This window comes from Drosophila persimilis, unplaced genomic scaffold (assembly GCF_003286085.1).
Source record: "Drosophila persimilis strain 14011-0111.01,24,50 unplaced genomic scaffold, DperRS2 tig00000124-arrow-pilon, whole genome shotgun sequence".
Classification (NCBI taxonomy): Eukaryota; Metazoa; Arthropoda; class Insecta; order Diptera; family Drosophilidae; genus Drosophila; species Drosophila persimilis.
In genome coordinates this window covers 13711517-13727609 of record NW_020825294.1, presented here as the reverse complement: position 1 = coordinate 13727609, position 16093 = coordinate 13711517, and the positions used below count along the sequence as shown (strand labels likewise).

The window sequence follows — 16093 nt, the reverse complement described above, 5'->3', positions numbered from 1 at the left end:
CCGGAACAGAGTATTGTTACACATTTACACTCAATATTGTATAGAAAAGCAATGGAATCCTTTGTAAAAGGTAGGCAAGATTAAAAAATAATACTAATCTTCATTTATCGTCTATAGCAACAATAATAACACTGTGCGACAGTGATTTTATACTTTTCACGAAACAAAAATTAGGATGTAGGCAAGGTTGAGTAAATCTCATTATCACATAATTAGAGTTTTCCACCATAATGCGGTTTTTTAATTTATAAAAAAGAGTTTTTGAGAATATTTCAAACTTTAAGTATCGGCATGAAATATTGGCCCACAATTTAATTTTGTAAAGTACATTCAAAATTGTAAATTTAGTCGCACAGTGAAATAAAGTGTGTCGAATTTGCATGTCCTATTCAAACTTTATAATATAATTTCTTTTTAGACACTCCACTGGATTTATCATTATCATTAATGTATAGATTACCAAATTTACCGCTTTCTCCTCCAGCAAGTGAAGACGAACATAAGACAATTTTGGGCAATTATTCAGGTATTAGGTTACAGTTTATTCAATCTACGAATGATCAATTAGGCTAATTTCTTTTGAAAATGATTCCTTTTTAGCTATAAATAATTACATATATACGACACCAAAAAGACGAGCTATGAGAAATGAGCGGTCTCTGTTACCCTGTGACGTTTGTAATAAGTCCTTCGATCGACCGAGTCTTTTAAAAAGACATATGAGGACACATACAGGTTTGTAATTGTAGTTTTTTTTCCTGGTACCAAACCGACATTTTTTGAGGTAAGTTTCATATAACTTAATTATGACACATCTAGCTTTAAGGAACTTAAGGTATCGATTTAAAAATCTATGGTTAAGCGGCTAAGTTCCAGCAGTTTGAACAATCCTGCAATATCCACATTTTATCTTTATCAACATCTTGCTACCTCTGCCTCAGTGTAGTTTTTACTTTATTAACTTTATACAGAGACCATCTTGGGAGAACGGGGTGAATTTTCGAAACATGTGAAAGAAAGATTAAGATTAAAATCGATTTGGTCTGAATTGTGAATTTTTTACAAGTTGGAATGAGTAAATAAACAATCGTATTGGCTAATACTTCAGTTGGATCTTTCAAGTCGACATCAATAGAATTATTTCATCTCAACACAAATCCGCAATATTATTATGTAAAATGTTTTTATCAAAATGTTTGTGACCCCATCTGCGCCTGGCCCTCTAGCCAGCCGTCTCTGTGAGGGATTACACTTCCTCTTTTTTTCGTGCAAGATCAAGGGTTTGTAGGCATATGATGGAATTTAGCGAATCATTTGGGATGGTGCGGAGAGCTCCACTGCTGCAGATTGCCCAATTATTTTTCGTGATCGCGGAGAGGAGTTTTGGTTTAACTATTGCTAAATATATCGAATGGGTTCTTGCCCCATTTTAAGCCAATGGGACTATTGCAGGTGGAGAGGGCTGTCGTTTCCTTCTTCGATTTTCTATATGGGGGCCTGAGAGCCGAAACCATGAATTTATTTGTGAATAACAACAGTTCCGTTTACGAGGGATTTCGATTCTGTCCCTTCTGATGGAAGCTCACGCAGCTTTGCGGTCATTAAGTCGCAGAGTGCTTGAGGGTATTTCCCCGAGAAGATAATTTCAACGTCGTCCGCGTGGGCCAAAACTTTGTGACCCTTCCAGGTCACATAGAGTTTTGCTGACTGATATGTTCCATAGAAGACGAGACTGGAAATTGAGCAATTGATCAATGAGCATAACCAAGTAACGGTTCCGTAATGGCACCCGGTACGATGTTTTTGAAGGCCCCCTCGATATCGAGAAAAGCTATTAAAGAGTATTTTTTGGGACGCAGAGATTTCTCTACCACTGAGATTACTTCATAAAGTACCGTTTCCGTAGATTTTCCTTTTCGGCAGGCTTGTTGTGTGCATGACAGCATCTGAAGATCTATAATTGTCCTCAGTTGTCGCCTAATAAGTCTCTCAAGAGTTTTGTGAGGGATAAAAGATAGACTTATTGGTCTTAAGTCTTTTGGAGTTGAGTGTCAGCCTTTTCCCGCTTTTGCGGATAATGACTTGCCTCTGGTATTGTCCACAATGCCAGTATCTTCCTGAAGATACATTTCAGCCGTATCTCCGGCTTTGGAATTTGGGCCGGAATGCTTGTTTCCCATATTTTTCCCACGAGATGTAGAGAAGGGGAAGGGTCAACCCGGGCAGAGATCTACGTTGCTCGGGTAAGCCATCATTACAAAAGGGGAATACCAAGTCCCTGAGATCTTCTTTCGTGACTGTGGGTAGGTAACGTGTAGGGATGGCAAGATTGTGAGCTACTTATACGAGGCGTCATCACAAGCAAATCGTCGGTATATATATATGATATATATGTCAGAGGCCGATGGACGGGGCTTCTTGTGTAAGCCTCTGTCAGCTCACGCACTACCCGACACAGTATTGCCCCATTCAATTGCTCTCCTTCCGCCATTTCTTTTTGATCTCGCTCTCTCAAATCCAACATCACCGCGCCACACTCGGCTGAGATGACTCTGTCACACTCTCCAGCCTCGCTCTAAGCAAAAATGCGAATTGAAAGCATAACAGACATTAAAAATTAAAAATGAATTTATTTAAATTACTCCTTCCAATTTAAATTAATTTCAAAGATCATAATTTTTACTTATGTCAAATTTTTCTCCGAGCTGTAACGAACCGTTCTTCTCCGTCTGATGCAGCTGGGCTGGCTCAGCGGTCGATAAGCTCGCTGCAACAATATTTGTATGTTGCCCCGACGACAAGTAAGAAGGCACGGGTTGGGTCTTGTACTGGTATGTTAAAATGCTTTATTGGTATCTTAAGTCTATCTTACGCTATTCCGACTCCGGCGCTGGTTCTCCTCTTGGTTCTCCTCTGTGGTCCGATGAGCGCGTCGCTCCCTGGGCCACCCACGGCGTCGCCAAGCGTGGCACCGCCGGCTCAACTGACTGGGGCTAGCGATTCTTGGCACGTGGCCCAAATTCACCTCTCAGTCAGGCGCCTGACGCGTTCGCTCTCACTCGACTCACTTGGCTTTTCGGCCCGAGGGTGCCTCACTCCTGGTGGGATGCGCTTCAAGCGTGGCGCCGTTGGTTCAAGGTATTGGAGTCTTTGGCTCTTGGCTGCACGCTCGAGTCCGCCTCTCAATCCTCACACAACGCGTTCGCTTTCTACGGTTCTTTTCCCTTCGCTTGGTCTCACTTTCGTGGCTCACTATTCACTTCACTCTTGTTGGCTCCGTCTGCTGACTGTCCACTTTCCTGGTCGCGGCCCTCCTCTTATAGGCTCGCTTCTGCGTCGGCGCCGCCGATGCCGCCTGGCGCTAACGGCACTTTCCGCCATGCGGTGCCCGTATTTTTCCATCGGCGTTCCCTTGTCGCTCTCCAACGGGACCTGGCTGGTGGCGGGATCTCATGACCATATTTGGTCATGCGCTGGGCCACTGCCGGCCCGATCCCGTCATCCCGCTGCTCGCTCTCCAGGGGTCCTCCCCTCTCATCTTGGGACCCCGGGAGAGCTCTCCTCGGGAATTCGCCGCCTCCGGATATCCCCGGATAACGGCCGTTAGCGCTTAACCCTATACTGCCCCCTACGTGTGGGAATACCTTTCCTCACAGTGCTTGAGATAAAAACATATATGTCTTCAGTTAATTAAATATCGATCTCGCAAGAGTGAAATCAATTCTATTGATACTCGTATCAATCCAAATATTGAGCAGCATTTTATAGAAAAATTCAGCCTAACCCACAAAATGGAAATACCCGTAAAATTATAAGACCCTTAAGATCGCATTTAATTGAATATAAATTCGTTAATATACTTGTTTTACTTTCATTTAACATAGTTGATAAATGTCACAAGATGGCCCGAAAGACTACTTAGCTTAAGCGTTACGATGCTTAAGCGTTACGCTGCGGTGAACGCCGCGCAGTGGGACATTCCGCCGTTTCAGCTTGCTAAATTAATAACTTCTGAACAATTAAATCTTAAAAAATGTAATCTGCTTAAGTAAATTATGCTACAATGTCTAAAAGCTTCACAATAATGGGATAAAGCTAAACTTTGTTGCCAGTGCATATTTTCCTATATAAAATGCTACATTTTTATTTTTTTAGATCGATAAAGTACTTATTATTATTTATTTATTATATTATTATATTATTTTTTATTTAATTTTCAGCATTAAAAAACTTTAATTGGCTGAATTTGTTTGTTTCTGTAAAATATTCCTCCACATCCTGTTTTGTGGTAGGAATATCTAATAAATTCTGAAGAATAATTGCTTGTCGATTTATTTTGTGATCTCACATATCTAATGAATGAAATATATGGATCTGATGAGGCTGCCGACATGTTGAAAAGATCTTGGTTTTGCTTAATTCGTGATGTCTTGCTCGTATTCATATTCCTGTAATTTGTGTAATCTTTGTCTCTCATTTCCTGGGCTTCTGAAAACCTTTCAGGGCTGCATTTAAATTTAAAATTATGAATGCAATTTTCCAAGGCAGCTTATTATTCGAACTATGAAACAGTAGTTCAAAAAGATTTTCTTGACCTTTTCGAATTTATGATAAAATATCGGCAGTTGGCCCCATGTTGGAACGGGTTTAAATGGGTTCAACTATCTTTTATGAAGTCTAAATATAAATAAGTGTACATTATATATATACTATTTTCAGGCGAAAAACCACACGAATGTTTGGTATGCGGCAAAGGATTTAGCACATCAAGTTCTCTTAATACGCATAGGTAATTATCTGGAACAAAAAATAGAAAAAAGCTAACTGATAACAAAATTTCACAATTTTAGAAGAATTCATTCAGGAGAAAAGCCTCACGAATGTCAAGTATGCGGAAAAAGGTTCACAGCGAGCAGTAATCTATATTATCACAGAATGACCCATATAAAGGTAACGTACATTATTTTATGTATTCTATATAATTATTACTATTGAAGAAAAAATATATAAACACTTATATCGAACCACTTCAGATAGAGTTGCATATCCTTGAAGCTTGAGTTAAAGTTCATTTTATAAATTAATCAGCTTAATTATTAAACAATCAGCTTACGAATCTAACCGACAGCTGTTACCTTATTAATTATATGTAGATGACTCACAAATGTATTCAAGCCAAATTAAAACTGAGTTGGAAGATTTTCTTGGCTCTCTCGGTTGGATTTAAAATTGAAATTATGGTTTGGTCAAACAGAACCCCAAAACACATTTTACTGATAGAAGGTTCAGCAGCTTTGACGAGAAAGTTTGAAGCTTGATATGCAATTGACGTGATATTGAGTGATAATTAAAAAAAAAAACAAAATCGGGTCGTTATTAGCGCCCGAATTGGACACAGATGAAATATTATAAAATTCTAATTAAATAAAAGGATAAACGGAGTGCAAGAGTTGCTCTCTTTCTCTCCATGTTTTGCTCGTCTCTCATGACAAGTGCGAACAAATTTGAGATCAGGATCCCTGCAATACCAAAAGACTTATAGAAAGAGCACTTTCGTATAGTTTATAGAAATCATGAGATCACATTAGCGTCCACCAGAATCGGAACCTACGAATAATTCTAAGAACATTTCATTATGAAACTATGTGTCTAAAATTAATTTCTAGCTCCCGCTGAGAAGCAGCAGCAAACAAATATTCAGTTTTCACTTTCACAAAAGTTTTCCGATTTACTTTTGAAATCACATAAACTGGTGCTCACGTTTTTACAATCGACCAGATTTCTTTTCACTTTTCAAACTTTTCAAAACGAAAACATTTTTTTCGACGAAATGAAAAGTAATAAGCTTTTTAAACAATAAATTGTAATATATGACTTATTGAAGCATAACATAAATTTGACACCATTACCATGGCAATTTAGTTTGTGCTTTCTTTATTAATTATTTTGTTTTAACCCAACCTCAAATTTGGCTCGGAAATATTGGGTCAAGCCAACAAGCCTTTTCGTTTTTGTGCGAACAGTTGACGCACATTTTTCGTGCAACAAATTAATGTTCAGGCGATTTAACTTTCAATATGCATGCTCTAACTCACAGTTCGTCATGTTCGAAACCAGGTCAGCTGTTTTTGCCTGCCAAAATCGAGGAAAAAATTAAACATATCGATTACAAACATTTGTGAGAACTGTGGAAACTTAAAACGAAACGTTTTAGCTATTTGAAAGTTATCCCGTTAAAAAAATCCTTTTGACTGACGTTTTATATCTCAATCGAATCGCTTAAGCTGTATCGGAATCCTGGATAAACTGTTCATTGTCGTTGGTTAACCAAACCCAACAACGTAATTAGCTTACTTTCAAACAATTTTAAAATATTGACTAATTTCATTATAGAAGTTCATGTACTGATCTATTTAAATATCAAATTTGTATAATTAATTGCTATAGGGCAGTAAACCTTTATTTAATTTTACTTAGTCAATGCAATTCATGCCACAAAATCGTCGAGGAATATTGGTGGTATTGGGCTCTATCTTTACTGTACATAGTCCCGGAGTCAAAAGTCAAAAGCCAGATGACCTAATTTGGTGCGAGGAAAAAAATGTTTACTTAAATTTTAATGTAGGTAACTGGACCTTCTACAGGTCCAGGTGAGCTTGGGAGGGTTTCATCACTCTCCCAGGCTACCGCCTGAACCTAACCTAACCTAACTGATAATTTGAAAAATATAAAAATATTATTCTGATTTTCCCATTTTGTTCAATTTGATACATTTTTAAGTGATTAAAAACTTGATTTAAACAAATTATTAAATAATTTTTTGTAAAAAGATGAATCAGAATCGAGCTTATGATTACAAAATGTGTTATTTTTTTAAATACCATTGTAAGGTTAACTTAACTTGAAGTCTTTATGATTCTCAGCGAGGGAATTTATTTTAGACAAAAATTTCATGGTGAAATTTTCTTAGAACTTTTCGTTTTTTGCCATAACGGCAACTGCATGAAAGCAGTTCAGAGCTTTCTTGATTGATATGACCTCCGCTTGGAAGACACGACAGTGATCAGGGAGCCCGAAATCGTGCCGTTTGCATGAGTGACCTATCTGTTGCGGTAACCATTCGATGGAATCTCTAAGACGTATTGCTGCCATTTCTACCCTTTTTTTTCGTGCAAGCTGACGAACGGAAGTAGGTCGTTCGCTATCCTCAACCTGCGACCCGTCCGGTGGCGCCAGCTATGCCCCGCTTGAGCCACCTCACCAGCTCATTAGAACAGACTTTTTGTATCTGTAACAAAGCCGACATTTTCTGAAAGACTTGGGCTTTCAAAAAATAATAATGAATAGTGGTATTTTTATTCCATTTAGTTTTTTATTGTGATAAATTACATATGTATATGTAGATTTCAATTTCTATTGCCGAGATTCTACATTTATTCCCAATACTCTGTCAGTGTGGCTTACCTCCAGGCGCACATAGTGCATGACAAAGAATGTGTGAGATAGAGACTGAAAATGAGTAAGCGCGTGGACGTCGATGCGTAGTCACTGAAAAAAGATTGTTTCCTTCTGGCTATAATAATAATCCGATCTGGTCCAAATCCATATCTGCTAGATATGATCATGCGTTTTTGGTTTTTTTCGTATTTTATTTTTTGACATTGCCAAAGATTTTCGTCCTTTGCGGGACGGAGAGGACATGTAAAAATTTTGAAGTTTCTTTCAATGTGATATCACAGGAGTATGGATATGAAATTTCATTGCTCTAGCTTTTATATTCTCTGAGAACTAGGCGTCAAATAAGACGGTCAGACATACATGGCTTTTACGACTCGGCTACTGATACTGATAAAGAATATATATTCTTTATGGGAAACGCTTCCTTTTGGATGTATTTGACATGCATCCATACTTTCACCACTAATCTAATATACTCATTTTAAGTATCGGGTAAACAAAAAAACGACATTTTCTTATCAATTTGGGGTTTTACAATTGTTTAATAAATTATTATTTTTTCTGTGGCAAGTTTTTTTTTTTATTTTAAAAAGTTGGCATATTTTTTTATAGGTAGTATTTTTTTTACTTATTTGTATTGTTTGTATTTTTTAGGAAAAACCACATAAATGTAATTTGTGCTCGAAATCATTTCCCACACCCGGAGACTTAAAAGCACATATGTATGTGCACAGTGGCTCTTGGCCTTACAAGTGCTCAATTTGCCACCGCGGATTTTCCAAGCAAACTAATCTAAAGAATCATTTATTTCTACATACAGGTAAGCTAAGCATAACACGTAAATAAGTATTTTTGTTAATACATCGCTCAAAAAAACTTTCTGTCTTATTTATTTAAATGCAATGTAAATACATTAGCTTAGCTTTGACATGAAATATTCATTAAACTAACGCTTCTTAAGTTTTTTTTCGGAATAGATCGACTAATAGACTTCAGACTATTTTATGGGGGCAAAATGGTGCTACATATACGTAAAGTTATAAGAAAAAATATAAAATGATTTTCAATCCAACTCTCAATAATTCGTGAACAATTTGTTACTTAAACTAAGAGTTTGAAAAAAAATATATACATATAGTGACCATCCATAATATCCATATCCTTATCTCCACTTCACATACACATTATGTTTATGTCCAATTCACCCACCCCATCTACAAAAGAAACAGGACACCACCCAAGAATCAATAACTGATTCTTCCCACACTCCAAGCTAGAGTCCACTAATCTAAACAATGGACCCCATTGATTCATCAAAGCCAGAATCACGCCACTCACGAGAAATCGATTCTTTAGAATCATGCCACTCATGAGGATGCCTTTCATCAAAGCCGACGCATCCCCAAATATCGGTCCAGGCACGTACGCCACCGACACGAAGACGCAGCACAGGAAAGCAACACCCGAAGCCAGAGTCGAGAGCTCTAAGAGAAGGGCTCATGGAAACTAGCCAACAATAGAGAAATAAGTTCCGTTTGAGAAAAGCAGACATACAGTAAAGTCGGGGAATTCATTAAAATCTTGTGACATAAACATCTTAAGTTTGTAAAATAAAAAACCTTTTTAAAAACTTAAAATCGAGTTGCGGATATTTAACTATATATATAAAATATATATATACAAAAATTCACCTGTGACAATATACGGTTTTTAGTGATGCTGGTTTCCAGGTGTTCTTTATGTAATAAAAAATAATTAACAAATATGTTAATCAACACAGCTGGTCGTAAATTAAGTCTTATAAAAAATGGCATTTAATGCTACATATGTACATACATACATATATGGCAAAACTTCATCTGGAGTAACCAACAAGGTGAAATTAATACTAGTCGAGCCGTTTAGGAGCGGCACGTATTGGGTTAACACTCAGGAAACGAAGTCTTATAGTTATGTATATGTATATATAAATGCTCTGTTTGTTTGTAGCTCTTATAAAAACTCGAAAAGTACTGCACCGATTGAGCTAAATTTTGACATATTGCAGTCTGGCATTTGAGTAAGGGATGCGTGTTTTTTTGCTTTCTCGATCCAAAAGGGATCTCACTAAGAACTAACAGTATATACAATATAGTGGTATTTACAGTGGTATTAGGCGATTTAGGGAAAGTAGTACTGCTACAATATCATAGAATTCAGTCCCAGTCACGATTTTAGTATTTTTGTACGAATATTTTGAAAAGTAGGACTTTCCTAGTGGTCAAATCTAACTAAAAGAATAAATAATATTTTAGAGTATCAGCTTCCATAGGTCAAATCTGTGCCACGACCATTTTTTTATTCAAATTTATTCAGTTATTATTTATTAAATTTATTTATTATTCAAATTTATATTTTAACAAAAAGTTCCTTTAACTGAGTTAATGTATCCCTGTGTAAATTTCAGGTGGCGATAAGTTATGACATCGAAATTCGCAGTTTTTTCGTTAATATCATTTTATAAATACATAAAATATTACAAATAAATTTTTGATCAAATTAAGAATCATTCATTACACTTCAATTTTAAAAACAAATCAATGTGCTTGGTTTGCGAGAAAACGGACTTTACTGACAACCTATTCAAGTGCCGAGGAGTTTATTCACATAGATATACATACATATATCAAACGTATAACAATATACCATCAATTAGCTAGGCTATAAAGTTACAGAAGCAATACTTAAATTTTATCAAATTGCCAAAACACCACTACAAAAGTATTTATATTTCTAGGTGACAAGCCGCATGGTTGCCCGATATGTAGCAAAAAATTTGCACTGGCGTGTAATTTAAGAGCACATGTGAAGACTCATGAAGGTAAGCTTAGTCGTATGAATTTATTATAACCGAAGAATATGTCAATGTCAAAAAGGGATGCATCAGCTTTTAACCTATGTATTTAAAAACCATTTATTCAAAATTTCAAGGGTCGACTTATAACATTTCATAACAATATTTAAATAATACATTTTGGCATGACAAATGATGGATCAGCCAAATAATCTTCGAAGGAACGCTTCAAGAATAAAAATTGAACGAATTCCGAGGTTTCTACAGTGGCGAGTACGTGTGGATACATGTTTATCACTTTTCACTTCAAGCGCCTGTAAAATCTTTAAAAATGAATCAATCCTTGTCATCCTTTTTAAAGATCCATTAATTTATTGAGAATGAAAAAAGACAACAATTTCAATTCAAATAGATCCTTTTCCCTAAGAGATTTTAATTTTTTCAAAAAAAGAGCATGTATCCACTTTTGCACGTTTCAAATTTGTTTACTTTAATATTTTTTTAAAAATATTTGTTCCAAAGGGCCTTAGCTGTTATCATATTCCGAATAAGTATTGGCATGCTCTCGACTAAATTTAGTAGGTGCTGGCAAGGTATCATCCGCCACTCCGACCTCACGCGCTCCCAAAGACTCACTCAATCCCTTTGGTGCAGACTCATACTTTTCCAGTGTTTTTTAAACAGAGCCCATCGATTTTCAATGGGATTTAGATCTGGGCTATTGAGCAGGCCACTGGATTAAGTGAAAACTCGAGTTATTGGGACGATTTTTCACGAATTTAGCCTTGTGCGTCGGTCTGTTACAATAGCCCTCATGGTTGTTGTGAACTCCGAAATGCGATATTTTAAAAGGAGATGGATTGGCTATTATTCTATTGAGAAGTTCAGCGTACAATGCTTGTAAATGCAGCCAACGATTTTATTTTTCGAAGTTTTAGTTGCTCTACAGATTGAAAGGTGCTGAAGCGAATTCACCGTCCAGATCCTTGATGAGCACAACAGCTCTAGCTACCACAAAACGCAGCCCTCCTCCCGCCCAACCGACCGAGGGGCGCTGCCGAATGACGCGCGTATCCGAACCGAACGCGAACATGCAGCAAATATAGCTGTTAAACTAATATGCGAGGAAAATTAGTTCAAAACTTACTAAGAGAAAGCTTTGTGAGTATTAGTAATCTAATAAGAGGAAGGGTCTCAGTGGTGCATATAATCTTGTAGGGGAATTCTAATCCGAGCATAACACCCTAAATGGTTCATGAAAGGAATAATTCGATCTGCAAAGTGGGAGGGACAACGATGTATATTTTCTATTAAATCTAATAAGAATCGTGAAGTTTATGCGGCTCAACAGATCAGGGCTACCCACAATCATCACCATCAAGTTGTGCATAAAAATCACACCAAGCATTTTTCTGCGGTTAATTATGAATGGGATGTTTACTATTAACAATCTACTAGAGTAAGATGGAAGTCTCACACCTTCATCCCAGTTAAGGCCCCTCAGAGCAAAGAGTAAAAAGTTGTTCTGTACTGATTCTATACGGTCCTGGTGTACAATGGCTATGGCTGTTTTTCTGACACAACAATTCAAAGCTTGCACAAGTATCAAAGGAAAACAGATGGAAAAATATATTGTAAGGGTCTATAAGGGTCCTAATTAAGTTTGTGGAGACCCAACGTTTTTCACAGGACGCAAAATAGTTTTACAGCTTCGTAAACAGAAAGCTCAGAACGTCCGCATACCCATCCTCGCTTTTTCCAAACGATACGTTTACCCAGGTCGAACGGCCTTTTCAGTCCCATGTAAGATGAATGTTCTTTACTTCATGATCTTCGACTAGTTAAGCCGGTGTTTTCACCGGGTCCAGACATGGTTCCAGGTTGTGTACTCATTTACTGCGCCGAGGCTCTGTGTGGACACTTGCTTAAACTATTCACCCTGTACATCGATTCTTCTTGCTTCCCCCCGATCTGGCAGGAATCGTTTATAATTCATCTCTATAAAAAGGGTAGCAAATCTGACGCAAAAAATTATAGAGGTATAGCAAAGTTATCCGCTATTCCCAAAATGTTTGAGAAGGTTTTAACGACGCACTTGCAACATCTCTGCAAGTCACTTATATCTCCAACTCAGCATGGATTTATAAGGCGGCGATCAACCACCACGAACTTGTTAGAGTTTACCTCTTTCATTATTAAAGGCTTTCAAGGTAACTTACAGACGGATGTTATTTACACCGACTTTAGTAAAGCATTCGACTCTGTAAACCATTCCCTTTTAGCATACAACCTAGGATTTCCGCCCAACCTCCTGAGATCGATTTCTAGCTAAATTTGTTTCAGGTCGCAAAGAGTATCAAGTCCTCGAGTACTTATGTATGCGGATGATGTTAAACTCTGTTTCCAGTATAAGGACATTTTATTTCATTCTTGCTTGCTATCCGATCTCAATAACTTTTTAGTCATGGTGTTTTGTTACGCCTTAATGCCTCGAAATGCAAAGTTATAAAATTTCATCATTCTTGTTGGCTCCAAACACCCTATGTGTTGGTTCTCTTGAAATAATTACCCTGGTGTATGATCTTGGTGTTATATTAGACGTCAAGCTAAAGTTTTCTGAAGAGGTGGTCAAAGGAATTTGACGACCTCGCTAGTTCGTCCGATCTTAGAATACGGCTCCTGCGTATGGTGCCCTCAGTACAAAGTACACCAGGACCGTATAGAATCAGTACAGAACAATTTTTTACTCTTTGCACTGCGGGGCCTTAACTGAGATGCGTGTGTGAGACTCCCATCTTACTCTAGTAGACTTTTATTAGTAAACCTTCCATCCTCAGTTAACCGTAAAAAAGTGCTTGGTGTGATTTTTGTGCACAACTTGATCAGGGGTGACATAGACAGCCCTGATATGTTGGCCCGCATAAACTTCACTATTCCTATTAGGCTCACTCGAAATTGTATACCATTGTTCCTTCCACTTAGTAGATCGAATTATTCCTTGCATAAATCGGTTAGGGTCTTATGCTCGGATTAGAATTCCCTCTACCATATTATATCCACCATTAATTCTCTTCCTCTATTGAGTTACTAATCCTCACACACCTTTGTAGTAATTAGTAATTGTAGTGGTATTTTTAGTTTCTTAGTAAGTGTGCTAATTTTCGTCGAATATTAGTCTAACAACTATCTTACTATCATGTTCGCGTACGGTTCGGCTACGCGCCGCGCGTCATGCGACAGCGCACCTCGGTAGGTTGGGCGGGAGGAGAGCTGCGTTTATCCTGGGATCCGCGATTACTTTATGAAAGATTTGATAGGACCAGAAAAAGGCAGGAAAATATAGAGGAGGTCCTTTAATGCTTCCAACAAGTCCAGTTGAGACCGCAGCGAGACTTGATCAGATCGACAACGCCACCACCAATATGACCGAAACCCGTACAGCTAGTGGGTGTATACATAAGGGAAACGGTCGTTGGAATAACTTTGCTATCAACTTTCGGCTCTCTGATCTAAGGGAAATGCAAGCCACTCAGACTGACAACGCAATGCACACGGACATCATAGCATATTCTTCGATTAGCGAGCGGGCATAAGATAAATAAGAGCGAGCTCTGATAGAAGCGCAACGACCGCCCTTCGATTTCGAATTATAGTACAAAACGAGGGGGAACGTTGTGAGTTGCTGCGGACAACGCAACTCTACAGTTATACCCGATACTAAGTCAGTATGGCTCTCCTCCGGCAGACGCCATTAATATTAAACGACACGACAAAGAGTGCGTGCGAGAGACAGAAAATCAGTCTGAGCGTGACGTCGGGTGCTGTGTAGCCACTGCAAATTGATTTGTTCCTTTTGGCTATAAAAATTATCTGATCTGATACAGATTCAGTAATCTGATAGATATGGTCATTCTCTATGATTCTGCGTTTTTAGTTTTCTCGAATCTGCAATATTGTGGATGCCACAGATTTTCGTCCTTTGTGGGGGCGGAAGGGGGTGGGGCGAAATTGAGATATACGTTTTATAGTTAGATCTAGCAGGAGTGCGGATACTAAATTTGCTTACTCTAGCCTTAATAGTCTCTGAGATTTGTGAATATCCCCAGATTTGCATCCTTTGCGGGGGCGTGGGGGGTGTGGCGCAATTTTTACACGAAACGGTCAAGGTCCGATATCACAGGAGTGTGGATACCAAATTTGGTTGCTCTGGCTCTTATGGGTTCTGAGATCCTTGAACTCATATTTTGCAATTGGCAATTCAATCTTCTACGATTCTGCGTTTTTAGAGGCGGGGCGAAGTTTTGAAATATTCTTGTAGCAGTGACATATCACAGAAGTCTGGATCCAAAACATCGTTGCTCTAGCTCTTATAGTCTGAGATCTAGGCGCTAATCGGGATGGACAGACGGACGGACGGAGGGGCAGAGCTATATTGACTCGCGTTTTAATGCTGATCAACAATATATACACTGTATAGTATCGTAAACGCTTCCTTCTGGATGTTATGTCCATCCATATCCACCACAAAACTAATATGTCGCTAAACGCTTCGAGTACCGAGTATATAATTTTAGCGACTAGTAGACGAAAAGTACCAATCGTTCAGTCTGTTTCTAAAACTAATATATCGCTAAACTCTTCGAGTACCGAGTGTATAATTTTAGCGACTAGTAGACGAAAAGTAGCAATCGTTTACATTTGGTTTCAGCTGCAATTGGAAGTACTATTGAGTTGATCTCACCTTAAATCTATCCCACATGTACTGTCCGCTTTTGCTATTACTTTTGGCTATTAGTCGTAGTGAAACATACATATGTATAAGAAAATAATCGTTTCTCTTGTCATAAAACAAATTATTATTGAAATTAATTCTTCCTTTTTTTAGGGTATCTTCAACCGGATTACAATAAAGAATGCCTTCGATGTGCAAGCAATAGTGTTAATATGGACAGAAAATACTGTAAGGGATGTACTTCTATAAATTGTTCCACAAATGATATTGACAATTCTTTGGTGGATAGAGAAGCTATTACAAAAGAAGACTTTGATACTTTTTTCTTGCAAATTTAGTGACTGATTTATCGAGTGACATTTTTTAAAGTTTTGTAATCCAACCCTGTTAAAATCTATCTTTTAAGTTGTGATAATAATTTAAAAGAAAATATGTTCAATAATTTTTTAAGTTTTTTTGTTACATAGAAATTTACAGTAAGTTAAGAAATATTTACGGCGATCAATTTCTTATTTCTCATTAACGGAGGTTCCAAGCGACAGGTTTGGGTTAACAACTAAAAGTGAGTTTAAGTTTTCTTTTTTTCTTTACAACTTTAATTTCGGCATCTTAATCGCTGTCGCACTCTCTAAATATTTCACCATGTTTACATAAAAACCGAAACCTAGTTCATATGTTCTAAATAATATAAATAAAGGTTTATATTTTGGTTAAGCTTTTAAAGTTTTAAATGTAAGTTACTAAGAACATGTATTTTTATATATTTATTTACTATATATAAAAAGGATCCTTGCAATCAGCAATGAGTTTCGCGTTGATATCATTTAAGGAAAGCCCTAGTCAAACCTACTTTTATACGAAATATTGTCAACCAGCTATGTTACGGTTATAAGTCGCTGCTAAATAGAATTTAAATTCCTGAAAAATAAAAACTATTAACAGCCATGCTCCAGTTATAACAAATCGTCAAAAGTTACGAATTGACTGTCATATCGCAAAACTACGTGCTTCAGTTTTCTCAGAAAACTCAGAATCCTACGATTCGACACGGTTTCACAGGAGCTTCCGAT

At 37.5% G+C, this 16093-nt stretch overlaps 1 protein-coding gene across 1 annotated transcript; it reads left to right on the top strand.

Moving 5' to 3' along the window:
• Nucleotides 1-483: 483 nt before the first annotated feature.
• Nucleotides 484-15402, top strand: LOC113565508 (zinc finger protein 239-like). Its single transcript, XM_026987742.1, has 7 exons — nt 484-526; nt 601-735; nt 4720-4789; nt 4851-4950; nt 8113-8278; nt 10235-10318; nt 15177-15402. The coding sequence occupies exons 2-7, from the start codon at nt 642-644 to the stop codon at nt 15359-15361; spliced, it is 699 nt and encodes a 232-aa protein (XP_026843543.1). The 5' UTR covers nt 484-526; nt 601-641; the 3' UTR covers nt 15362-15402.
• Nucleotides 15403-16093: the final 691 nt, after the last annotated feature.